The sequence below is a fragment of the Prorops nasuta genome, unplaced genomic scaffold, assembly GCF_024137725.1.
Source record: "Prorops nasuta isolate Cenicafe-Biocafe unplaced genomic scaffold, Cenicafe_Pnas_1.2 PNAS00006, whole genome shotgun sequence".
Classification (NCBI taxonomy): Eukaryota; Metazoa; Arthropoda; class Insecta; order Hymenoptera; family Bethylidae; genus Prorops; species Prorops nasuta.
In genome coordinates, this window is record NW_027116803.1 from 3,581,937 (window position 1) to 3,609,038 (window position 27,102).

General features: G+C 43.7%; 1 protein-coding gene across 1 annotated transcript in view; it reads right to left on the minus strand.

The window, feature by feature from the left end:
• Positions 1-25,196, minus strand: part of Myo10A (Myosin 10A) — a 38,507-nt gene extending 13,311 nt beyond the window's left edge. Inside the window, exons 1-25 of the mRNA XM_066728212.1 lie at positions 24,817-25,196; positions 20,462-20,559; positions 15,323-15,433; positions 12,578-12,666; positions 12,438-12,501; positions 12,238-12,347; positions 11,872-12,156; positions 11,614-11,791; positions 10,914-11,522; positions 10,537-10,824; positions 10,302-10,459; positions 9,846-10,223; positions 9,411-9,754; positions 8,867-9,335; positions 8,587-8,789; positions 8,222-8,493; positions 7,946-8,122; positions 7,409-7,862; positions 6,580-7,325; positions 6,025-6,500; positions 5,619-5,900; positions 5,333-5,544; positions 5,065-5,260; positions 3,998-4,988; positions 3,686-3,928 (exon numbers count right to left, since the gene is read on the minus strand). Coding sequence (XP_066584309.1) covers positions 3,686-3,928; positions 3,998-4,988; positions 5,065-5,260; positions 5,333-5,544; positions 5,619-5,900; positions 6,025-6,500; positions 6,580-7,325; positions 7,409-7,862; positions 7,946-8,122; positions 8,222-8,493; positions 8,587-8,789; positions 8,867-9,335; positions 9,411-9,754; positions 9,846-10,223; positions 10,302-10,459; positions 10,537-10,824; positions 10,914-11,522; positions 11,614-11,791; positions 11,872-12,156; positions 12,238-12,347; positions 12,438-12,501; positions 12,578-12,666; positions 15,323-15,433; positions 20,462-20,482 — 7,356 coding nt within the window. The 5' untranslated portion in view covers positions 20,483-20,559; positions 24,817-25,196. The remainder of the gene's footprint in view (positions 1-3,685; positions 3,929-3,997; positions 4,989-5,064; positions 5,261-5,332; positions 5,545-5,618; positions 5,901-6,024; positions 6,501-6,579; positions 7,326-7,408; positions 7,863-7,945; positions 8,123-8,221; positions 8,494-8,586; positions 8,790-8,866; positions 9,336-9,410; positions 9,755-9,845; positions 10,224-10,301; positions 10,460-10,536; positions 10,825-10,913; positions 11,523-11,613; positions 11,792-11,871; positions 12,157-12,237; positions 12,348-12,437; positions 12,502-12,577; positions 12,667-15,322; positions 15,434-20,461; positions 20,560-24,816) is intronic.
• Positions 25,197-27,102: the final 1,906 nt, after the last annotated feature.

Sequence of the window (27,102 nt, forward strand, 5' to 3'; positions counted from 1 at the left end):
GTTCGATTCACCATCGGAAGCGACCGGTAAGAGCCTCTGACCGGATGAACTTTCTTAACCCTGCTCTTCTTTCCACAAATAAACGCTAAGATTGTGTCGAGTAATATTTGCAGCAGCGAGGTAAAACCACGCGTCACGAATCACGATGCGATACTCACTGTACTCTTGTGTTCGTCGAGAGAGATCGGATTTCTCGTGGAGAGTACAGTGGAGGGGCGGGGGGGGGGGGGGGCTTGTGGTTTGCGGATGTGCAGTGCACATCACATCACGGTGCAAGATGCGCACGTATGCAGGGACTCGGCGATTCCTTCGCGAATAAGGTGTTTACGCGATTTCGTGTCTCGTGCACTAACGCTGCCAGATTATACATGGATTCCTGTAACGAGAGAAAGGCCAAGGGATCTTGCTTGTGCCATGCAATTCTGTCGACGTTACCCGCGCGACCAATGCTAACTTTTCTTCGTCAATCTTTTTACCAGTGACTCTTTGCAACGATCGATCCTTGCGAAATATGCAGTGCGGTTATTATTGTGCACAACCGTTGCACCCTGGATTTGCATAATATCGAAAGCTTATTATTATCACCGTTTTATTTTCGTATCGAAGCATCCTTCCTCTCGCACACAATCGTTTGGACCACGCTGCAGTGGTGACTCGAAACTGACCTTAACATTCCCACAATTCCACGTCTTCCACTTGGTATATAATTATAAATAAATCACTCGACCTTGACAGAATTGAACATGAGTAATTTAGATGGCGTTATTATTTTCATGTTTCTTGATCCTATTTTTATAGAGGGGTAATAATGGTATAGAACTTTACAAGCTGTTTCGTCACGCTTGAATTCGCCAGTTCTTTCTTTCAAAGATTCGTGCTGGCAGAACATTCAATGGTAAACATATCCTGCATGTATGGAAACGCGTAAGCGGCACACGCATAGCTCTCTTGCGATCCAGATGTTTTTGCTCTATAAGACTCTATTGAAAATACACTTATGTACATACCACTGTGGTGGCCTAAAAAGGGATCGTGCATACCGTTGCAGGATTGATCGACATAATAATGAGCTCTATGGGCCACGAGAAATGTGAAAGTAGAATTTTTTCAGGAAGAGAGAGAGAGAGAGAGAGAGAGAGAGAGAGCAAATAGCACACGGTATACGAAATGTGCTGATTAACGATAAATAAAGTCTTTATTGCTGCTGTCCCTTTTGTCACACCTAAAGCAACGACGACGTTGCGCGGAAAGTGAGTTTTTGCACAATGCAGTGGCTGCAATATGTATTCGGCCAAACGGAACGAGGACTAAGACTACAGGGCTCATACGAGTTGGCAATGGGTATATACCTACGACGGATAATACTCGGAAAGCTACGCGCAATAAAGCTCAATTAACTTGCCATTCTCATGAAGTACAACCCAGCTGGCAACATTCCAATGATTTTAATGAATTTAATTATGACAAAGATACCGATGCACTCGAAAACTCGGGAATTCTATGATCGAAAGCTTGAAATGATTTTTCACAGGGAGGAGATAAGATATTCGTGGAATTTCTGCCGCACGTCGTAATCGCATAGTGATACAACCTCGTTGCACGAATATAGCATAGACAGGATTTCCTATTTCCAAGGTGCGCGTCGTTAATTTATTATCGCTCGACGTATTTTCCTTTCTCGATCGGCTTTCATGGAATTTCTGATTTTTTGAAAATCCGCCGCGCTAGCGTCGCGTCGTCGCGTCGGTCGAGGTTCGAGTCTAATTAGCAACGATCGGAGCCGGAAATTATAACGGCACGATACGGCGGAACGTAACCCGAGGGCAACGCCTAGTGTAAGTTGCATTTCCAGTGAGTGGTCGAGTGGTCATATGTGCTGGCCAATGCCTCCTTCCTTCTTCTCCGACTCTTTTTCCCCGCCTCCATGTTCTCGCCTCGCACGAGAGCTCAAACCAACTCACACTTGCACGTACTCTAATACTATATATATATATATATATATATATATATATATATGTACACCGATGATGCACCGATTTCGGAATACCGAAAAGAAAAATCGAGCAGATCATTGATTGGTAAATGCCTCCGGGCGATAACTCGACACCTACCACACGCGAGGCTCAATCAGAGGACACTGTCCGATCGGGGTCGAGGGGTCAAAATCGATTTCGAAATAACGGTGAAGCGGCACTATTTTCTTTCGTATATTTCTGGATTCCTAGGAGGATATAATCAGCCAAGACGATGGATAGCAGAAGGAATTCCTCGCGCCAAATCACTCCCCGACTGGTTCGAGTGAATTCCGCATAGGAGAATGGCCGGTTATTAATTGGCTGAGAAATGCGCACGGCGAGGCGTTGTCGATCGTAAATATAAAGGAGATTAATTTACAGGAGAGCAAAAGGTGGGCGCGGTATTATATTATATAGTACCGCTCGAAATACGTCGATCGGAAATCGGTCGAGTTATGCAAGAACAGCTGATAGTTCCAGACGAAAATACGGGAGGAAAATTGCAGCGTCGAGGTAAAAAGTCGAAGAGAGCACCGTTAAGGACATATCTATATACTTGTGTGAAACTAACAGTAGCAACAAAGTGTATTATAACGGGTATTTTCTGCCGATGGTCGATTGACTCTTGCAGTATATTTGACGTTCCGTCGACACGCGCTGAGACGCATCCCTGGGGACGTCGTTATCCCGAATGATGCCAGGGAAATCGTAGGTTTGCTTTTCGCTACCCACGCATTATCGTGGAATGCCTTGGCTGTCGCTTCGAGTATTTTGCCTCTGGCCACATCTATTTCTATCCTACTCTACTCTACTCCACTCTATTCCATTCTGCTATATCCTTTTTGCTTTGCTGCATTGCACGCATATACCAATTTCCAGGCGTGCGTTCGCCTTGCTTAACCGGACGGCCGATTAATTGCGCAAGATCCTCCTGGATCTACCGGCTGACCTTCGACGATCGGAGATAGAGGGAAGATAAAACGATCGATCGTCGGGAAAAATTCCACGGCACTGACACCGCCAATTCCACCGCAAGGAAAAGCCAGGATTAAAACGTTTTGCGCTCCTTCGTGCGCGGATGAGCAAGATTTTTTAATATGCAATTATCATATATTATTTCACGTCGCGCTATCTTCATTATGCACCCAGGAATGCTGTTTATATATATACTTAATCTCGCTGTGTCTCCTCCAAATAGCTCGCAATTGTGGCCTTTTGAGCAACCACTGCCTTACGGAAAGACTCGGCGACAACTATAACGCGAGCTAGAAAGTCGTTATTTAAACCGAACTTTCACGAATCGATTTTACCAGAAAAACCAAGGAAAAACCACACTTTTGTCATTGAGATGTAAGCAACGTTATGTCACTACACGTGTACCTGCTTTTTAATCAGCAATTGACATTCCTCTTATGGACAGAAAGAAACTTATAATCAGGGATCGAGCATCCCGGTTCTAGTACGTCGATCCGCGCCAGATGTCTTTTACTAAAGCACGAAAATAATTAACAGGCCACGATGGCAGTTAACGCGACTTTCACCAATCACGTTCATGCAAAAAATCTCACGACAATTTTCACATTGTCATATTAGATCTTCGCGCAATTTGTATGCAATGATTCCAAAATGTCGTTGCAGTGAATTAAATAAAACCAGAAGCTTTCACTCACCAGTCTGATGTATTTGCTGATCATCTCTGCAAGTTGTGGAGCTCGGTTCGTGTGGAGGGGGAGTCTCACACCGGATGAAATTTGCAGAACGCACACACCGGATCGTGCAGGACTCACCGACACTATGTCCTCCAATGGTAAAGTTTCAAGAATCACCAAATCACCGTTGGACGCGCGTTTCACCAAACGGAGTCCGTGATGAGAAACTGCCAAATGTTGGGTCTCCGGATGTTGAGGACCAATCTGTACAATTGGGAGGAATTAGAGAAGATAGTCTTATGGTTTAGGTGGTTATTTTGATAGAATGCTTACCGAGACTGGGAAAATTCGTGCAAAATACAGAGGCCACTGTTTAGCCATGTCGACGATATTCTTCTTTATAGTGATCTTATGCTGAGTGCTCTGTAAGTTATCGAGCGTCACTCCATAGTTGTCCAGCATCTTCAGCATGTTTTGCCTGTCCTCTTTGGTAATCCTAATGCTGCAAGTGGCGAGAACATCATAAGCCACTTGGCAGAAGACCAGATGCAACGCCAAAGGACTGTTCAAAGCCTCGTTAGGTGCGAATACTTCTTTCTTAACTCGCAGTGTCCACGTGACTCTATTATATGTAAAGTGAGCCGAGGAAGTCTGTGGGTATAGCTTGGTATTAATCACCTCCTGCACTTTTTCAATCTCCGGCTTCTCAGCCGGAGGCAAAACTGGCTTTAAGAACTCTGGCCATTCGTCGATTTCGATTCTCTCCATTTTATCCGTACGCTGAGTCGAAGCCACGCTCGACCTTCTATCGTCACGATCCATTTTTTTGAAGCTTTGTCTAGCCACCGAGAAGGACTCCCTGGTATTCGCCACGACACCGAAATCCCGAGGAGATGGCATGCCGAAACTGTCCCTCGACTTTGGAGAAACGTCCCTCGTCATGCCGAACGGATCGCGTTTCGCATTGGGATTCTCGAAAATGTCCCTGGAATATTTTGTCTCGAAGATGTCCGAGTTCAGATCTCGGCGAGAGTCGAAATCTGAATTTCTGTCTCTGGCGGAGCTGCCGATATCTATGCTGTCCTTGCCGTAGAATTCCTTCTTCGAATCCTGCGAGCGAGATTTGTCAATTTCGTTCTTGTACTCGTGGTTCTCCCGAAGATGTTGCTGGGACGCGAAGATATCGCGACTCTGGCTGAACATATCTCGTTTGTTCTTCGGGAAGTGATCGAAATTATCGGAGTCTGGCGAAGTTCTGAAATTGTCTCTTGTCTTGGGCTCCACTGGTGCGGGTGGTGATCTGGGTTGAGGTACTCCAGATTGACTGAAAAGCGAACGTGATTAATGTAGATGTTGATGCTAATTATCTTTACCCAATAGAAATGTGTCAATGAACTTACCCATTGCTGTACATGCTCCCACCTCTTGGACTAGGAGGTTGCGGCGGTGATATCGGTGGAGGTGGTGGAACTGGCCTCTCCATCCTCTCAATTTGTGTTTTAACTACCTGAGCTTGCGTCATCATGTCGGTAGTTCCTTTGGAAGTTACGCTTTGAGCATCGTCGACAGTCGAGGCATAATCGTCCCACCTACCACCTTCGGAAGAACATCAATCCTCAGACGAATGCTGATTACTCAATCGATAATTAAAAAATTCCCACTATTTACCCAACTGCTGTTCCAACAATAGTTTTCTGTTATCCTCCAACCTCTTCACTTTGCCATCCTCTCGAGGCAGCGCTGGCTTCTCCGTCGTCTTTGTCGATCTTACGCTGTGATTGGCAGTTACTTTTTCCAATCTTTGTCTCATCTCAGAGCTCAGCTTCAGTTTGCCAATGCTCCCTGGCGATGGACGTTGTGCACCGATCTCCAAACTCGATCTACGTTTGGTAAATCAACCAATTAGAAATTAATACAACTGTCGTCCCAAGAAATTAAGATCACCACCACTTACTTAGATTTCTTCTTCTTTTTCTCGCCTTCCTCCTTGTAACCATTCTCAATCTTCGTCACACTCGCCACTGCGTGAACGATCGTTGACCTCTCTTCGGTAGTTACAATATTTTCGATCTCAAATTCCTCCCACTCCACACCACCTTCCATAATTGGTCCACCGTCATCCTGATATTCTTGATAATGGGGAGTGATTTTCCTTTGCTGCTGTTGTTGGCGCATTTTAAATTCTATGAAGCTGTCTTGTCCTTGAGCCTCGTTAGAGTCGCTTGGCGGTGGCCATCTAACGAGACAACATAACGTTACAATTGCTCATTTATCGCAACCTACTTTCCATTCCGATCAAAACCAATACGTTTATGTTCCTTTAAAGACGCTTAAATCATGCTCGTTAAATCATACGTTACCTCCACTTTCCAATACGGACGGTTTTGGCTCTTCCATAGGGATCCAGGAACGGTCTGGACTCGGATGGATCGTGAGATTCCAGAGGGGGTGGCATCGGTGGAGGTGGTGGCACCCCTTTGTTGCTGGTACCATTCACAGGACTACCGTCAATGCTGCTCTTTCGATTTTTCAATTCGCTCAGAACATTCGTGAAGTTGCTCTGTACGTTGCTCTTATTGGAGCTGGTTCTTTTTAATTCTTGCGAATTTGCCAGCTTCCCAGATGCTTTCCTGTCCACGCTTATCTTACGAGCGTTATACTCGATTCCAGTCTTCCTCAGATTATCAACGTTCTTTCTAGGTGGACTCTGTGATCTGTGTATCTGAGCCTTGACAGTCACGGTGTCCTGACGTTGGCTGTTCGGCGTCGATTGAGACAGTGGTCCTCGTTTTTCAGCAGCCCAAGACTCATCGTCCTCAGTATCCTTGAAGGTTTTCTGGTTGAAAATATTGTTAAACTATAGTATACAAATAGAAAAATGTATTACAGAAAATAATAATAAAATATTCCCATACCGTTTGGCCAGAATTCTGAGGACTCTGAACCAGCAGTTGTTGTAGTGCTTGATTCTGTGCGAGAAGCTGCTGTTGTATTTGAATATTTTGTGCCATGGCACTTTGTAGGAATGCTCGTTGTAAATTTTGTTGATAAGTAGCAATATCACCGTTTGCATTTGGAGGTGAATTTGGATGAGGCAGATTCAGGCCCTGCATGCTGTAGATTGGAATGGGCATGAAGCCAGCATTCAAATTGAGGTTGGCATTTTGAGAGGAGGACACTTGTTGGGGTGAACCGAACATTGGCATCATCATAGGTGGGGATATCATACCCGGTGCCAAAGGATTAAAATTGTACGCTGAATTCTGATTCGGTATGTCCATGTTACCACCCCCTTTGATTCTTTTAGCCAATTCCTTAGCGTGTACAACTTCTCGGTGTCCATCGCTGATCAATGAACTGAGAAAATCGTTCAAAGAATCTTCATTAGATTTAACCTCGTCTTCCGTCGCAGTTCCTTTTATGCTGGCAGCTAAGCTTCTGGCATCCGACAGCTCGTCCAGATTTCCATCCAAGACAGGCATGAAGAGCTCGTCCAAGAATTGATCGACGTCCGAAGCTTGACTAGGTACCCTTACTCTTCTCACGTGAGACGCAAGGGAAGGTGCTTCGCTGGTATCGGACATTGCCGAAGATTTCACCCCATATTCACTTTTCTCGATGTAAGCTCGACTGGACTGACTTCCAGGCTGCGCTCGTTTTCCTGTAAGAACCAAATTGCAATCCATTAATTCCAATCAAGTTTAATTTAAGTCCAAGGAGATGCAGAATGAAGGCATCACTTACCAGGATACTGAGATTTGATAAATCTGCTCTGCGATCTGATGTAACTGTTTTTATCATCCTCGGATCTGCCAGTTTGACTGACAGACTGAATATCCGGATACTCAAAGTCTATCGTGAGATCCTCCTCCTCGATGTTAGGCTCGGTCGTTCTTGTGATCCTACTGTACTTTCTTTCTTGCGAAATTTCAGTTCTCGTCATGTACTCCACATTGCTAACAGCGGCCGTTTCGCCGATTCTCTCCAAGCTATGATATCGTTCGTTCAACTTGGACGAAGAAAGGCCAAGATTAGCAAGCTTGTTTGGCGAGGGAGCTACTTCTGATTGAAGTAAATTATCCAAGCTTCGACTGCGCTGTTTTTCCTTTTCAAAGTAACGGTCGTTCAACGCCGATTTCCTGGACAGTCCCATTTCCGCGCTGGACTCTAATATGGGCTCGTGCGACTGCTTCCTCATCTGCGATAATAAATTAATCATTGATCAAGACAGTTTTTACGACAAAAAGTACACGAGTACTGTCCCCGAAGGTTTACACTTGCCGGGGTCTTGGAGACTGGTGGTTGAGGTGGAGGAACCGCCGGTCGTCTTGGTGATTGTATTTCCGGTTCAACTGGTTTATCCACAATTTTTGGCACAGTTTTCCTCTCCAGAGGTTGGAAGGTTTTCAGAACAGGTATGTCCATTTCCTGTTCAAGCTCTCGAATAACTTGCGTATGCTGCAATGATATTAATATATAATAATAATAATCCGGTAACGTTTAAAATTGAACTATCGATTCTATTCGATCGGATAACGAACTAACTGTTGGACTCACCTCCCGTTTCTTTATCGGCGGAAAACTATTTTTCCTCTGCTCGAGGAACATGTGTTTCGCCGCTGGGAAAGCAGGGGCCAATTCCATTTCGGTAATTAAATCGAGAACGTAGTCAAAACCGTTAGTCTCTGTGACGATAGCATCTAGACCATCGAGCTGGTTCCAGAGAGTTATTGTCCAGCCACTGTTCTCCACCCCGTGATTCTGAACTGCAAGATTTCCCAATTCCTCGCACGAGGTCCAAGAATCAACGGCGCACGTGGTTGTCTCTCCTAATAAGAGCGTCTTAGTTAGTATAGCGTAGAACAGAGAGGAAAGATGTAGGATATATATTAAGTTGAAGTCTTAAATCTTATCACACGCACCGTCGTAAAATCCTACAGTCAGAGCCATGTTTACACGGTTTCTATTTGCTCGCCATTCCAGTACACACGGAGGGTAATTCCTCGGTACACTATGGAATGTCTGCTGGTTATTGCTCATTATTCGAAGCACCGTCCTTTCACCTTGCAATAGCTTGCGTTGGCAGAATGCTTTGTACCCATTATATGCATGATCAGATACGTATCTATAAAATAATGAAACGAGCCGTACAGTAAAAAGGATTATCAACCAAATTCGAGTTTCTATTATTGTGCAACTTACTTGAGGAGATACTTGAAGAGAGTTGGACTCGGCTGGAAAGCGGATAAGCAATTTGACAGTAATAGCCATCCTCTTTCCTTATTAGCGTCGTTGTCATTTTTCCAGGTTTGATTGGCAAGCTGGCACAGAATTTCATCTCTCAGCTTCTCATTCACGATACCTTTATTGACGATATAATCCCCCAACGCTTGCTCTCTCTTTCCGCTCAAGTTATTTTCATTCATGAAGCGTAGAATCATTTTAAACATCATTAAAGAATCGCTATAGTCTTGATCGCGAGCTTTCGCCAGGAATGGCGTTTTGATCGGTTCTCGCTTCATTCCGAAAATGTGACTCTTGAAATAAATATTGGTGAATTTGGAAAATTGGTACTGGTCGATGTCCGATGGTAGCTTGTACATGAGAGGTAGGGGAACCACTTGGCCAACGACCTTCAGAAGATTTCTTTCGGTATGAGTGGGTTGCCAATCTAAAAATTAATCGAAGTTTAATGTAGGAAAACACGATGTAATGCGAGCATTTAAGTAAAATCGTTAAAACTTACCATCGAGTTTACTGTAGATGAAAGCTAATTCTGCAGGTATCTCGAGGTGATTGACACCAGCCACAGCTCGAGATGCTCGTTCTTGTTCCTCTTTTTGTTGTTTGGCTTTAGCTCGTTCTCTACTAGCCCTCTCAATCTCTGCCCTTTTTGCCATTTCTTCCTTAAGAACCTTGAACTTTTCCCTTTCCTTTTTACCCCGATACATTTTCTGAGCCATCAATGTTCCTTTCTTCAGTGCTCGGAACTTCTTCCTCTCGCGGTAACCACGATAAATCGCTTGAATCAGAACCGTGCTTCGCGAAATGTTCAAGAATCTTCTTCTAGCTAAAAATCCTCTGGTGTATCTAATAAAATAGCAAGAAAATTATTGATCTAGCTTTATTGAAACTCGATTAATCAATCTTGTCATATTTTACACAGATACGCTGTGAATACCTTTGAACGGTAATTGCGGCTCTCTCTAAAATCAATGCTCTGTTGTATTCCAGCGTTCTCTCCAAGGATTCTCTTAGAAATACTCTGGTAAGTCCTAACTGGTATTGTGTTTGAGCTTCCAATGGTGCTGCTTTTTCTAGAATTATTCTGCATAGCTCCTTGTTGGGTGCTCCTCGTGGTAAATGGGTGGGAACTAGATATCTGTACCGATCTACGAAATGACTGAATAGAAGACGAACAGGGTATCCCGTTTTTCTGATACGAATAGTTTCCAGCATTCCAGTATAGCGCAGCTGCTCAAGAACGCAAGGCATGTCGAACTTCATCGGTGCTTTCTCCGTGTTGGGTTTAATGCATCGAACGAACCATGGATTGCACCTGGAAAAATTGATAATCAATAGACCAAAATAGACTTCATTAATATTTATTCATGGGTTTGGTACCCGTTCCACATACTGAGACATAGATTCTAGTAGCTGCTGAAGACTATCGTGAAATCTGGCTGATACCGTTGGCGTTCGAGGTTTCATAGTAACAAACCTTCCATTGGGCTTATTAACAGTCTTGTTTGCTTCGTGTGTGGTTCTCACGTGTTGGAACATTTTGCTTACCATCTAAAGCGAACGTTTAAAATGAAACGGTAATCTTTGACGTACATAATTCTGTGCTGTTTGTCCCAGATAAGACTTACCGAAATTTTACTGCTGATGAGCAATTCCACAACATCAGACCTCAGCGTATCTCTATTTTTATCTAGAAATCCTTCAACGTTGTACCACACTTGCCCGGCATAATGCTTTATGGCAAATTCAGCAGAATTCATTCTCGGTCGAGAATACAGCTCACTCAGTGCATGGTTGTAATGGCACTTCTCCAAGAATGACAGATCCGTTGCTTTGGGGAAGTTACTCTCGTCGTCCAATAGATGAAGAATGCCTACAGGCTTTTTGGCAATCAGGTGAATCACCGGAAGATTATCCTACGAGGTAAAATCAGAATTCTTCGATTATTCAAGAATTAATTTAGTTATCGCGAGAAGTATACTATTACAAATTCCATGCTGCATACCGTATAACTTATGGTAGTCCAATCAATTTTCTCCTTGGCGTATTCTTGTTGCTCCAGCTTGAATATGTGTTTGTTGAAATAAAATTGAAGATTCTCATTGGCGTAGTTGATGCACAATTGCTCGAAGCTGTTCTCCGCAAAGTTTTCAAAGCCGAAGATGTCGAGAATCGAAATGGCTGCAGTTTGTTTCGTGCCTTTGTAAACGATGTGATTGACACGAGCTACCAGCCACGAGAAAAGCGAGCTGTACAGAGCTTTGGCGAATGCATCGCGAGCATCCAAGGCTTGATCTATGTTCAAAGCTGTCAAAACTCTTTCGTTCCTTGCTTCCGTGGTTTTGGTAGTCAATGCTCTTATTATGCCATCGGCATTAACTTGCAGCAAATGGGCTGCCCATCGAATCTCCGCGTCAGATCCAACTTCCACTCCTTCCTGACCGTGCCTCATTTGTTTACGATGGAAATACACGTTTCCTAGATGCAGCACGCTTGCTAGGATCTTAAATATCGTATCTTGTTCCTCGGACGTAAATCCCAAAACCTGCATCGCCGAGAGCAGAGCCTTGAAATCCTGAGTGTCATTTTTACCGTCTATCTCGCAACTTCCGCCCTAGAAAAACAACATTAATACAACGTTACGATAGAATCTTTTTCTGCTCCATCATTGTGGTGTATATACAGCTGATGCTGATCCAGCTTACCTGATTCAAATAGAAATATTTATCCGGTGTAAGGAGACCATATTTATCTCGAAGCTGCTGATCCAAACCAGCCAGTAGTTCATAAAAAACGTGATAATTTCTTTCTTCCGTTGCTTGAGTAACGATTCTACTTTTTTCCAAGAGATATTGCGTTACTCTACCTCCAACGATGATTCCGCTGAAAACGATATCACATACAAATGAGAATTAAGATAAGGACGATTTCATTAGCTGGAAAATACGATGAGTCTTTCTTACTCTCTGAAGAAAACCTCCAAGTATTTTCCAAAACGGCTGCTATTATCGTTTCTCGGTGTTTTGGCATTGCCGAAACTTTCCAATAAGGGTGCTGCTTCGAGAATCTGCTCGGTGATCAGATTACTAGGCGCCCGGTTCACCGCTGCCAGATATTGCATCACTAATTTCGTGGATTCGGTCTTTCCAGAGCCTGATTCACCGGAAATCACCACCACTTGATTGGCACTTGCATTGTTCGAAGCAGTTACTTGACTGTACGCGGAGGAGCCCACGGCGAAAAGGTGCCTACAAAAATTTCACGCTTAATTGACTAGCTTGCATTACTCAGATATTTCATTTTGTGTATAACGTAAGAAGGTAACTTACGGTGGTAATGTACCAAGAATTCGTCCTTCGTAAAGTTTCACTTGTTCCAAACCATAAATATCAAACATTTTGTACGGATTGACCGCGACTAGGATACTTCCAGTGTAAGTCTACAATTTTGCAATTTGGGATTAGCAAGACTCTCGATAAAGATATACTTTCACATTTTAAAAGCTTTAATTACTTGTAACAAAACTCACATAAATCAATTCTTTGTCGTAGCGTATTTTTAGATTCCATAGCAGCGAAGCTTCGTTTAGATCGCTGAAATAACATTTTTTTTTCTATTACACGTGAACATATAAAACTCGTTTAGTTTTTTATAGATTGAAAGACTTACGTTAACTGAATCATATCCTCGACTCCATTGTGACCGAGGTCTTGTCTTGGCTTTACACCACTTAGATTTGTAAGAGTAAAAACTTGAGGCTATAAAATAAAATTATATCACATCAATTTTTATTTTAATACTTTTTAATCGTTACTTCAAATGTTGACTTTAAAGAATTCGAGGCGTATCGAGTTATAGTTCTATCAAGTATAAATTTAGACACAGGAATGTGCTAAGTGTTTCAGGATGAGGCTTCATCGGTTTTGGACCCGAAAGATAATTTTCTTTTCACGTTTCTGTATCTTCTCCAGTGGTTCCTAACATTCTTATCATTTCTCAGTAACAAGCACATATCGATACTCGAAACTGGATAGCCTAGACTAAAGTTAACATTACCGGTTGAAAATTAGTCAATAGAGAGATTTCCACATTGAGTTCGTTCTTAAGTTTGGACTTGGACTCAAAGGCAAGTGCTTTCCTCATGTCTCGATGTATCCTTTTCAGTGGTTCCTGAAATTCTTATCATTTCTCAGCAACAATAAGTACTAATTAATGTACGAAACTGGACAGCCTGATGGGCTAAATACAACATCACTGGTAAAAAATAGGTCAATCTATAGAGTTTTCCATATTATGCTCTTATGCAAAAATATCAGTTTTATACTCCGAAAGTATGAAATATGTTTTCTTTAACAGAATTATATTTCGCAGACTAACTATCAAAAATATCTCATTTCTTGCGGATAAAATTAAATTAAGTAATTTTTATTTCAATTTAACTAATTATTTTACTATTTAATATATTATTTCTTATCAGTCTCTACTTCTAATTCTCATCCATGCGAAAAACTATATTGTTCAAAGAAATATTTCAATTAAAAATATTTATTGTGTTTTTACTCCAAACTACCTTCACCTACATCATTTTAATTAAATGGGATATATATTGTTATTAACAGGGCATTTTAGGACAATATTGCTCAGCTTTCTTGAAGGTAACCTGCTTAGAACGACTATTTTTCCACAACTTTCTTGGCAGTCTTTCTTCCCTCGGTACTTTTTGCGCAGATTGCCCGATACTTACGACTTAGTCTCTAGAGAATGTTTAGCAAAAAAGAAGGATTCGTGCGAATTCACATAAGTCGCGAGAGCCACTCACGTGAAACCTAACCGGATACTAGCCTGAGTTTGCAGTTCCATTGGCGTCGCCACCATCGTTCTACGCACATCAGGAGGCACACCGAACGCGAAGGAAGCAAATTCATCAAAATTTGCATTTAATCGACGTCAAAAGCAATAGAATAAAATATCAATGATCAATTTAAAAGTGGAACCACCTCGGGTCTCTTCGAAATCGACAAATAAATTTTATTAGAAATCTGAGAATAGCGATACTCTACGCCAATGTGTATCATCGTCTATATAATCAGACACTCTGTTGGAGCTAGACTTGAAACAGTAGCGAATCGCAAAGGAAACGTAAAGGAAGAAATGCTTTTCTTATAAATCGTACTATGACACGCGATTCCTATTGATGATTCAATGCGATTGCATTGGAATCATCGCTGTCATCTATTTACGTCTACCATGACCCATAATGCATTGCTTCGAGCGAGGAAGGGAGAAGAGAAATAGGTGAGATTTCTCTCTGACTCGAGCGAAGCGTGGTCAAACGATTATTGCGCGCGCGCACGGCACGAAAACCCTAAGAAATGATAATTAATGCCGGTGTCCTTGGAACAGGAAAGTCTGCGGAGAGGCGAAGCAGCCCGAGCGGCGCATAATTCGCTGGAGTATGAATTTTCCAGCGGGGAGCAACGTTGACCAGGGAGGAATATTATATTCAGTGCAGGACACCTGCAGACCACTTTCGCGGAAGTTTTTCGTCGTATCTCATGAAGTATGCAAGGTATTCGAATAATTCGCTGCCGCGCGCCGCTCGATTCAACTTTCTAGCCGGGCTTTGGCCTTCTGCATTTGAATACTCCGTTAGACGAGATCGAGATTGAAACTCTTTCATCTTTTTCTACTTTCCGTGCTTCCTCTCTTCTCTCGCACAGTTTCTTCGCGTGGAAATCAAGTTCACGCGATCGTTAAGATACCGACTAACCCATTATTTCAGTATCCAGCGGTATCCATTTTACATTTTCATGCCGCTATAGGTAAATATGTTATAACGCTTGAAGAAATATCAGAACGAATTGGAATCATTGATGATTAAATCTTTATTCTTCCTTTTCCAACTTTTCAATGCGATAGCTTCCTGTATAAAATAAAACACGTGAAGTATTTAAACTAATTATGATCGAGCGATTGGTGCTTGAAGAAAATGGAGAATTGGGAAAGAGCCAAGGCGCGAAGTATCGGTCAGTCGCCTTTGCTGACGTTCCAGTCGTTTTAAGGAAACGCAGACCAACCGGTTGTTCCAATGCCTCTAGGTAGACCCGTATTGTTAAGCCGAGGAGGGTCGTTCTAGCCCAACCTACACAACCTTTCTATTCCAATGAAGCACTATAATACACACTGTGTATATCACGCGTGATCTATAGTCCGTACTCATGCTATAATCTATGACAAACGATTTATTTACTCATAATAGGACCCGACTACGTCGTGTTTACAAATATATTAGTCTAATCTATGCCCGGCACCTGCCTCTCTCTCTCTCTCTCTCTCTTTAACCCAAAAATTCCTCAACAGCGATTTATCAACGTTTGAAAAGGTCAATGAACGATTTCGTAAACGACAACGTACCTTGCCAGCAATGACAGCTTGAACTGACAGTACATTGGCAGCCCTATGGTACTCCAACACTTCTCCTGGTAAGACATGGCCGACACCAGGATCGAACCACACCAGTTCACCCTGCAAGATAAAATAATGTATATTTATTATGGTAATTGCGAATCATTGAAGAAATTAGTCGTGTGTGATTAAAATCGACGCGTATTGAGTTTTCGCACCACACGTAGATCCCAGTCCAGATAGACCGGCGTTTTGTTTCTAGAGCTTCCCGAATTAAGAGCGTACATCTTCCTTCTACCCGTGCAAAATCCGAATATCGATGATGACGTTGCAGGGGAATTCGAACGGGCACTGTTGGCATCGCTGTAAGCCCTGATGTGCGTCGAGGATGTTTTGCCAGTGCAATTGGCTTTTTGTTTGATTTGCTTGGAACGCGCTGCTGCGCTTTCCTTCGAAGGCTTGCGTTGTCGTTCCAAGTATCGTGACTCGATCCTGATAGGGATCATAGAGTGCAGCGCCCCTGATGATTTCCTGGCGTTCTTTACGTAATTAGGAAGAGTCGAGGATATTCTAATTGCCGAGGGGAAATCCTTGTGCTTGGATTGAAAACTTTCGAAAAGTCTGCTCTGCGACTTTGATCTGTATCTATCGTCCGACCGGTCGTCCCTTCTCGTGATCCTGGACATCCTGCTTCTCGCATCGGGCTCCATCGATCCATCAACATCACAACTGTGCAACTTCTCACTTTCCTGTAACTCAATCTCGTGCCTGGTCGACGCTCGTCGAGAATCGTATCCACTCACCGGCACGTAATTATAATCGTACGAATTATTCGGGCCTCTCTCCAACAACATCGACTCCTGTTCCACATGAACGACATCCTGGTTGCAGTCTCGCTGTATTCTCCTGTCCAAGGATCCCATGTCCTCCATGTCCATCAGATTTTCGATTATCCTTCTTCTCGATATCGCTCTCTGAATCCCGGTCGGTTCGTATCCTTGTCTAGGACTGTCCCTACCACCGTAGCCATCGGGAATTCTGGAAGCTTTCCGGTGGACCTTCGCGTAAAGCGTCGCTTTCTTAGGGTCTCCTGCCGACCCGTAATCCGGTAAGGATCTCGATTGGTGGTAGGAAGCATCTGGGACTGGATCTCGCAAATATCTGACGTACTTAGCGGCCGCTGCGTCCACCTCGGAGTTGTCTTTGCTTTTGTGTAAATTGGTATCACGAAAAGAAGCAACCGGCAAGGACGACTTCCTCCTGCGGATCTTGCCGTAGATCGGTGGCTCCTGCTTGCTCGTGTCCTTCGACGGTCTAGAGGCGACCCAGTCGTTCGTCGCCGGTCTAGACGACTTTGACGCATGAACGATCTTTGGCAACGTCGATGGCCTTGGCACAAGGCCACGGGTCAAATCCTGCAGTTTGCTGGTGACTGCCAGAAAATCGCAGACTGACCTGGTCTCGCCTTCGTCCTCCTTTCCCCTTCCTCTAACATGTAGTTTTCCACGATTCGAACTATTTTTCGAGAAGCCCGAGGTCCTCGTGTCCCCTTTCACCTGTGACGATTCCGGTTTAGGGTCCTTTCTGCATACCTCCAGACTAGCTCGTCTCCTTAAAATATCCTGCCTGGACACCTTCTTCGGGAGCCCTTGGCTACTGGACGAACTTCTCTCGACGTTTCTCAACAATTTTTTCCCCATAGAGGGTAGGGTCCGCGGTCTTTCCTCTTCAGCATCCACTCTGGTTACCGATGGTCGTCTCCATTGATTTCGAAGAGTCTCGATGACCTTGGGATTACCCTCCCTCGTCGAGAGCCTCTTCAAGATTTCCTTTCTAGAGACCAAATTCCTCGGAATTGTGTTGAACCCATCCTGATCCTCCGATTTGGAGTCTCTTCTTGTTCTCCTGTCTTTGCTTCCGGTTGCTTCCTGGTCCCGGAAGGAACTCGAGGACATTCGGGGTATCGTGTAAAATGGAACTTGCTCGGATAGTCTTGACGCTGCAGATTCGCTGTCGTTTCTAGTTCCGGTAGGCTGGCTTCTCGTTGCACCGGAAGTTTGCTGCTGCTTCCTCGTGTTTCGTTCCGCTGACCTTTTGGAATTTGACGAGGAATTCGTATGTGGGTCTGGGCCAGAAGAATTATGCAACGCGCGTCGACTAAATAACGGTTCGAGGCCCGCATAGAAAGCTTCCGTGCGTGGGTTTCGCGACGGAAACTGATTCTTCGAGGTCGACGATCTCGCCGATGACGCGCGATCGGCTTTTCGCTTCTTCTGCCCAGCGGAACTCATGTCTTCGATTTCAAAATACGACGCTCATTGACTCGCTGGCTCGTTAAACGGCGCAATCTACCCAATTGGCCAATAATGGTTAAGCCTGACTCACTTGTGTCGCCCACGGTAATTGGTCTCTGTGCAATCTCATCGTCAACTAATACCCGATCGTTTTAAAGTCACGATTTAATGCGATGGGATCTGATACCATCCAATTTGCAAATCACGTTATCAATATTTATCTTCGAGTCGCGTGTGATGTATCCCAGGTGAATTGCTCCAGTGTGTTGCTTCCCAACCACGGTTAATTTTATAGTTTCCCTTTACCGTAACAAACGCTCCAACGAGCTACAAGTTTTCAACACTGTACACCAGTTTTGAGGTTTTACGCTGAAGCTTCCTCTGTGCATGTGGAAAATCAAAGAAACGTGACGTCTTTGAGCACGTATAGGCCAACAATTCAGCGACATCGCAAAATAGAAATCACTTCACTTATAAAAGATTGCTAACAATCTACTCGCAATCTTTTTTCAAAAACAATTATATATACAGGACTTATCGGTACACTATCCTTTCGAAAAGCTCGCAGATTTTAACCAAGTTGATCGATCCAGCAGCATCGAAGGTACCATCGACCAAGGTTATCTCGGCTACCGGAACTCTATTTTCGGTAAAGTTCAGAGACGTTGATGCGTTCCTATTGTCATTGACCCGTGGCACGAGTCTTCGGCATTGGGATCCGAGTGGTTCGCGAAGAGCCACGACGACGCTGCGCATATTAAATTTTAGCGAAGGAAGTTAGGAGGTCACGAAGGAGTCTATCGAGCTCATTGGGTCAGCAGGCTCGCAAAATCCGTGCAGCTCACGTAGAATTCGTTAACGGTCTTTCGGTCGTTCCTCGAATGCGATCACGATGAGGACACAGATATTTCGAATCTCACATTCCCGTGCGGTTCTCCGAACTCTCGATGAACCGCGAAGCTTTCTACTCTTCGATCCTCGCGCACATCATTCAACGACCTTATCCATTGAACACCTTATGCAATCTCTGTGCCAGGCTGCGTGCAATAGCCTCGCGAACCCACTGCAGAAATAAAGGTCTCCTCGAAATTATCATCTATGCACCTACGTACAACGCAACTACGCAATTCTATATATCCGATTTCACCGTTTCTTGTTTACATCACCATAGACACACACACACACACACACATGTAACGTACACAATTACACTTTTCCTTTTTCCTTCATTTCCGTCGACCACGTCGAGAGAAGAACACGCGCTCCCCAAGGGCTGCTGTACGCAAGCTTAACCCTCGAAAACATGTATATACTATCAGAGAGTTCCGAAAATTTATCGGTGTACGAGGAAAAACGATCCGGACGCAAGGATGTTCGATGCAACACTGGAGTTTGTGGAAGCCTCTTGTTCGCAACAATTGCCTCGTTCGTGCAGTGGCGTATATGTTTTTTTAATTAAAGCACCAGTTAATTGGCCCTCTCGCGCGCCAAGAGCAGCCAGGAAGCGTGATGGAAAAATTGAGAGGTCTCCCCCCCCCCCTTCTCCTTTTCTTATGAAAATATTAGCACGGAGCTAGACACCTTTGGCTGGGAGACTCCTGCAAGGACTGAGGGTGATTCATGAAGAGTGCAGTGTTTATACAACTGTTGCAAGAAAGGCAAAATCATATTGTGCTGGCGCCAGTGAATCGAAGTGCTTTGGGGTGGAACCAAGCGTGCCTCTCTTCTTATATAAATTACGCGCTAAATACGAGTACGCCTACGTGTATAGCTCGTTTCAGTATAGACGCTAGACAATTCACGAACGGGAAACGATTCTAACGAGCCAGGTTGCACGAAAGCATCCAGTCTGTCGATGGCGAAAACCCACCAAGCTCGCAGAACCGTTTCATCCTTCCATAACACGGTGCATCATTATTATTATACTCCGGAGAATCCATGATCCGTTTACTTTTTCGACTAACGATGCGTGTATACCTATATATACGTATATATATAGGTGTGCTTCTTTCATTCTGATAAATATTTCTTAGCGGTATCATTAATATCGCGAGTTTCATTCATTCTTCTCATAACAGACAACCACCGTTCAAATTTCCTTCCTTTGTTATTATTCTTGTAATTATAAACCTGTTAAATGACTGACAGACGTCGACGTTGCGATTTTCACTTTTGTTTCTCGGCGAAAATCTTGCGGTCAATTATCATCGATTATTGGCGAAAGTGTCCGTTTCGTGGTCTGGGATTGCAGTCCGTGACGAGTGATCCAAGATTTTACGTTACCAAGAATTTCGAGCTACACCGTAAGAAGTTAATTCCTGTCGGTAGATTTAGTTGTAACTGCTACAGTGATTTTATGGTCTTGCTTATTCACAACGATTCGCAATACTCGAAAAAACACGCTTTGAGTGTTTATTGTAAATTGAATGGTAATGCCTGTGAAAAATGGGAAATCAGAAGCGGGCAGAGCATTTGTGTCGCAAGTGCGTTGAGCGTGGCTTCCTCACTCGTGCGAGTGGAAAGTACTAGTCGCGACGCAATTGCGTGTGTGCAGATCATTGACTCTGCGCTATAGCTATCCAAATGTCTCGATGCTTAAATATCCACGTGAGCGTGTCGAGGTAAATATTCTGACGCAATTGTGAAATTACCGACGAATAATAGAAACCTGCCCTTTGATGATTTCTTCAAGAATTTCCATGGGAATTACATTCAATTTCACGATAATTATTGCAACAGTTATCAGCTTTAAACGCGTTCTTATATCACGATTAAATATAGTTACGGACAATCGACGTACGATATGTCAAAGATATTATTTCATTTTAAACAATAAAATTGATAGACGTCTCACCTTCTGCCACTCTGAGTGCATGTTGACGATGGTTAATGAAACACTCCGTTAAAATCCAGCTTCATTTTGCATCCCACGGAAAAATATTGGTCCTCCGTCTGAAAAAAAGAGAAAACTAATTATCGTTCATCAATGGGAAGGAGCTACGAGAAAAATAAACAGAAATTTGTGTGTAGGAATGAAGGTTTGGGGGACATTGCACTTGAAGAGGATGAGAAAGGCTATCGTCGTTCAGTGTCATGGACAGTTTTTCAAGAGGACTGCGTGATCAGAAATTATACACGAGCTGGTCGCAGTTACGACTTCTTTATGCGAGCATCGAGCGGAAGTGTCGTTCACTGGTCGATCGCTCGCAACTTCCGTTCTCGATGACAGCATTCTTTCGCAGCGTGGAGCGCAGGCGGATGGTAGCTTAGAAAGTGAGCCAAGTGCAAGAAGTCAAGCCGGTCATTCGGCAGACTTGTTTACGCGGTATCGGAACCGGCGAATTCCAAAGGTGGGTCGACCTTGAAGCAGAAGGAATCGGAATGCGGACTCGGCAAACGCATCGACGAGCCACCGCCCTGGCGAGCAATAGCAAAATCAGCCATCAGCTGCAAAAAGGCGTATAATAAGATAGCCTCTGTGTACAAATAGAAGTACCAAAGCAAGCAAAGTCGATGATTAAATAACGGAAGGTCTATCACCAATGTGTACTCTTAATGGAATCCATGTTTTTCACCAACGTACCGCAACGAGTCGATAATGACAAAACACACTGTTTCCTCTCGAATACCGCCGACTCTTCGAGATACTCCGACTGGAAAATACTCCCTGAAAGAAAACTCGTACAAAAGAGCGATACGAGGAGGATTCGGTAGATCGAGAGAATATTATAGAACATGGAAGGAAGACTCTGCGATTGAGAGTGGAATTTATATAATAATTTTTCCTTCTTCGTCCACTACTGCTTTTTTTTCATCTAGCAAAGTTCAATGACCGCATTGCTAAACCGTTATCCGCGTTTTGAAAGTAGCATAGTTGGCGTAGCATAGAGTCATGATGGAGGGAACACGCAGCGAGACAGTCGCGAGCGAGCGAGCGGTGTCTATGAGCATCGATCACGCGGATAAACGACTCTCCAGAGTAAAAGTAGCATATAGTGTCCTTCCCTGGTATATACTCGTGGAGGAATGCATTTCACAAGCTTATGCTAATTTGTTTAGTCACCCTCCTCGCGCGAGCGCGTATATCGTATATCTCTGCTCGGAAGATCGTCGTCCTGTGTCGGTGGAAGATAATCCTATAGAGCTGGACCTCTGAATAAATAAGGACGGAGCCATCGAGAAAACAATGGCGAATAATAATCTCGCCTTTCGTCACTATCGATTGTTCATTGTTCATCTCGACTCGGTGCGAGTCACGAAAATTACCGACAACTTTCCTTCCACGACTTACAGCGCTTCATTTGACATCTGGATCGTCCGACTCTTGCCAAATCGACCAATAAATCTTTTTCTCATCACCCGTGCCGTCCAAGGCTGGCCAAGAATTTCTCCGTTGCGTCATGCACACTGCAGCTCGAATTTTCTTTCGTTGTTGGAACGTGGCGAGCGATCGATGGTCGCGAGTATACGTTTTATTCCAGTGTGCTGCACGGAGTGTGGTATTGTGTATATCGAAGGCAATGATCGATCGAGCGAGAGTCTCCGGACAGTATATATATATATATATATATACATATACACTCGCGTGCATGACGAAGAAGTACCGTGTCACCCGGATGAAATGGATTCTCGCGAGTCGGCGTGTCTAGGGCCGAATCCAGGCTCCGTCAAAGATCCAGGTCAGACATCGGAGAAAGCAGCTCGCTGTTGCGCTGATAAAAGCCTCTTATGTAATTCATAATCACGCTTCTCGTATATCTAGATCGAGAAATCGCGCGGTAAGTCATTATTTATTAACGGTAATGACTCTGTATCGCCGATAGGAAATTCATCGGTGACTCGTGCATGCGTCTCATGCCTCCTTTGCAATTAGCTTTTACGAGCGATGAGATATATTTTTTTCTCTTTGATCTTCATCCACTTTGCATTCAAGGATGGACCACTCGTGTAGATGCCAACGCGACGGATCGACGTGTGTGTGTGTGTGTGTATTTGTGATTGAATCGAGGCTCGTTCGATTGTCCTTGAACGTACTTTCGCCTAATCGAACATTTAGATCGTTGAACACGCGGTGATAGGATGCAAGTTGGAATAAACGATCCTTTCTATAAGTATATAAATACTGTATCGAGGGACGTATTGTGCGAAGCACTTATTATAAGAAATAACGGAAACGTTAATTAACTCTTTCCCATGTTGATATGCAAAGTATATTACACGTGACTGTGCCCCATTGAAATATAACAAAATAAATATATACCGCCCGGTATTGTTAAGAAATGTGACGTTCCAACCTGTCTTGTATATACGTACACCGAACAGTCATTATGAATATCTTTTCGAGACACGTAACAACTTTCACTGATTGTCGGAAGCGCATGGAGAAGGAATTATTCTTTTTTTACGTAAGCAATTTCGAGCAAACGAGATATATCCATCGAGTCCTCGGAATAAAGACTCTTATCAGTGACGAGATAAGACATTGTCGAGATGCCAGTATTGGTGTGCTGTTTCAGAGCAGTGGTAGGCCTGCGGTGGGCTGATGGCAAATGGAGTCTCGGGATTCGAGAGGAATCTTCGAGGGTTGGAGAAAACGTCAGGTCGGATCTTTGGGAGAGTCCGAAGCACCTTCGATAATGCGATACGAGGAATGCTGCACGTGGAAGGCACATGAGTGGCACGAAAAAGTTTGCGAGCTGGAGGTGGCATGTATTTAATGGCTCCCAGCCAGGCTGCCGCCAGGAATCCTCAGGCTACATTTGCGCAGCCCTCCAGTTACGATGCAACGCGCCATTTTAAACTTCATTCTCTCCAGCCTCTTCGTGTCAGCCGCAGCACCTACTCCCAAGCAATCCCAACCAGATCCGTCCCCTGTGCATGCTCGCTAAAAATACCTATATCCCACCTCCGCGAATAAGAAAATTAATTAACGACATTCCTCGCGTCTGTTCTATCCACTGTAACGATTGATCATGACCCGAGGGACAGTCACACTCGAGATAATTTGATTAACGACCCCTGCAATTCACCTAAATGATAAATTAACTCGAGAATAAGGTTAAACCCGATCGAGATTTCTTCGGGAAGGCTCCAGGCCTGTTCTGCTTTCTAGGTATTTTTATTATGGCCACCTTGTTTTCTTACGTATTTTGTACCATCGGCACTCAAGCTTTCCAGAATTTTGCGGTAAAATCGAGCAGTTTGAGTTGTCGAGTGTTGAGCTGACGATTGGGAATTATGTTTATTCAGCTGCGGGATGGTAAACACTGTAAATAGATATATTTTGGGCAATTTAGAGCAACTAGGCCATGTTGGCAGAAATTGCCTGACGCTGAACGTTGCATACTGAGGGTGACGAATCGTCGAACAAGCCAGCTGTGACCAACCTGGAAAGGTTTCGAATGCTTCAAAGCGTAAAAGAATTTTTTCTGCTTTCAGCGTTAACCCGTTCACGAGCATTGCTTGCAAATTAACCAGATTGTTTGGTCCGAAGCAGCCACGTCGTCGAAAGTTCCATATTAAAACTCGCTTTGCGTACGTGTATGTAGTATACGTATATACATATATATATATATATATATGAAAAACCAGAAATAGCTATCAAGCGGCTCGAACAATGAGCTTCATCAGGCTTTTAAATGATGACGAGGAGGTATATACGTCAACAGTAAATATAAACGTGTTCTCACACTCTCCTAGAGAGCTAAAACACGGCATGGGCGATTCCCTTTGTGAGAATAAAGCCCAAGAGGTCAACTGAACGATAAGCGAGCATGCACAACAGGCATCGATGTCTCCGAGATCAACATGGACTCTCGCGAAATCTCCAAGTACATCTCAATCCTCTGCCACCTCGAATTGAAACTGCGCTTCTTTTCACGCTAAATATTCTCTTCACTGTGAAACAATTTAAAACTCGAAATTCCAAACTGAACCACTGATTTCAGGTCTCCGATAACAGGGAAATTTTCCAAATTCTTCACAAAATTCTCGATGCAACGCACACTATACGGTAAGACGCACTGGACTTTCTCACAAGAATCTTTCGTTGACAAGAATCACTTTTCCTCGTTACGCAAACATTAATCTTCCTGCACTGGGAAAATAAACAGCACGCTTGAGCGAGGATCAACGTACTCGGGATCGATGGAGTAGGTTGTTGGTACCAGGGGAGCGAGAGAGGGAGATGTAGTGGTGTAGATAACTTACGTCTTTAATCCAGAAAAATATGGTAAGTTTTCGCGCGAGTCTTCCTTGGAAAGATCGAGTAGAGCGCGAAGGAACACGCGATCGCGACCGAGTCCACGAGGATTCTCAAGGCAGGCAGGACAGGCAGGATGGGATGATGGTGAGCGGAGCGGAGCGAGGTACGGAGAGACGGAATAAGCACAAGGGGGAGAAAGAGGGAGAGAGAGAGAGAGAGAGAGAGAGAGAGGCCAAGGATCGCCGAGGTGGAGGAAAAAGGATAGAAAAGGGCGGTGTTGTCACATGCACCGGCCGAATACTATATAGCACAGGTCAAATTTTCCTCTCTGCACATCTCACGCGGAGCGTTCCGGCACTTGAAGGTCAGTGACGCGCGTTCAAAAGGAACTGTTAATTGGAATGTTTTGCCGGAATGAAACGAGCCTCGACTGTTGCTGCTGCTGCTGGCTGTTGGCTGCGACGCGATTCCGGATCGTGATCGTGGTGTGGTATGCGGTCGCTCGACCTCGCCTAAGAAACTTTTAGTTTGTTCTGCCTCCGCGGGGCGCCACAGTACACGCTGCGGTACCGTTACGCGCATTACAGGTGGTTCTCGACTCGGCTCGCTCTAAACCTTATACCGCTTATGCTGCGTGGCTCTGTGTACTACCAGTGCTCTGGCACACGGTTCCTCTTCTTCTCTCCGAGAGAGTCTGAGAATGTGCCAGTACGGAAGCCTCTGGTATTTACCTGCGTTTTCCCGAATACTCTCGGGGCCGCGTGCAAGGTGCTACGAGGACCCCCAAAGAGGTCAAATCCCCTGCTCTTCTCCTTCTACCCATGCTAATCCTCCATTGACCACATCCCTCCATCGTAAATGCTAATTATTCTCGCCGCTGAATCATCCGTTAAAGCGACGAAACGATTTTTTTTAGCCCTCTTATATTCGGCTGTTGTAGTAGCCATTACTTTTTTCTGTTCTTTTTTAAATGCTACAATATTTTGCAGTAATATAAAAGCGATTCTTTTTTCTGCAAATTTTTTTTGTAAATGTAGAGCGACGTCTTTGTATCATAAGTAATCCTACTTTGCTGCTTCGGTTATGCGAACTTTGTGGCGAGGAATGCGAGTAACTCCGAGAGTTCCGTTGCGTGACTATAACAGCCAATCAATTTGCATTAATTTTCATCGATCGTAACTTAATTTTTATAGATTGTCAAGCATGCGAGGTTCTATTCTTCTAAACAAAGACTTAAATTACACTGTGAATTATAATTGGAAGAATTTTAATTGTTGTTAGATTTCATATTATGCAAAATATTGGTTAATATTTTTTTTCTGTAGTTAGTCTTTTATTTAAATTATATATATAAAGTTTCTCTCTCTAAGACTAAGGTGTACCAACATCTTTCCACTAAAGTCTACCTTGCCTACGACTAATATCGAAGGAGCCGCTGTTGGTAAAGTAAGAGTCCTGCTTACTTTCAACCGGTTCTGTTTTTCAGTGTGCTCGAAAGATCGTACAATTATCTTTCAACGATGAAATAGAAAGGAATCTCTTGGTTAAGTTACAGATGGCGCAAAATTTAACACTGGTTTCCATTTTTATTTCAAAGGAAAAATAAGGAATCTTATTCCTTATTTACGAATACCTTTTTCCCATACTATGAATTGTTATAGTGAGATTGACATTAAAAATATAGAGCACTAGATTATTATTTGCAATGAAAGGGCATGAAAAGACACGCAATACATTATCGCTATATTTCGCTAAGAAGTAATACAATTCTGAAAGGAGGCGCTACACCCTTCCATTGATATGGATGAGATATGCCGAATTTTGATATACGCTCGATTTGAAATGGAAAATCATATCTGAATTGGATTTGTACGTGAGATGAAATAAAGTTATCTACCGATCTTAGCTCTTTGATATTTACATGTGCCGCATAGATCACTCATGTACAAGTCGTAGCGCGTTTCTAGAGATCACGCTTTGCAATGGGCGATAAATTTGTGGCGGGTAAAAAATGTTGCAGGACACGAGAGCGAGTGACGCTTGATTCTGGCTGGATATTTCTCTGATCGCAGTTTTGCGAGTAAAAATCACGTTGGATGCAGCGGCCAGACTGAAATATACAAAGTTAAGAAAGAATGAAAAATGTGGGAGAGAAGGGAAGAAAAAGAAGGGAACGGACGATGTAGTCCCGGGTCGCAACTTAAATTGACTCGATAAAAGTTTGCGGAATAAAACGGCACGGAGCTTCGCCACTATATCAGAAACATCTGCCAAACGTTATTACAACTTTG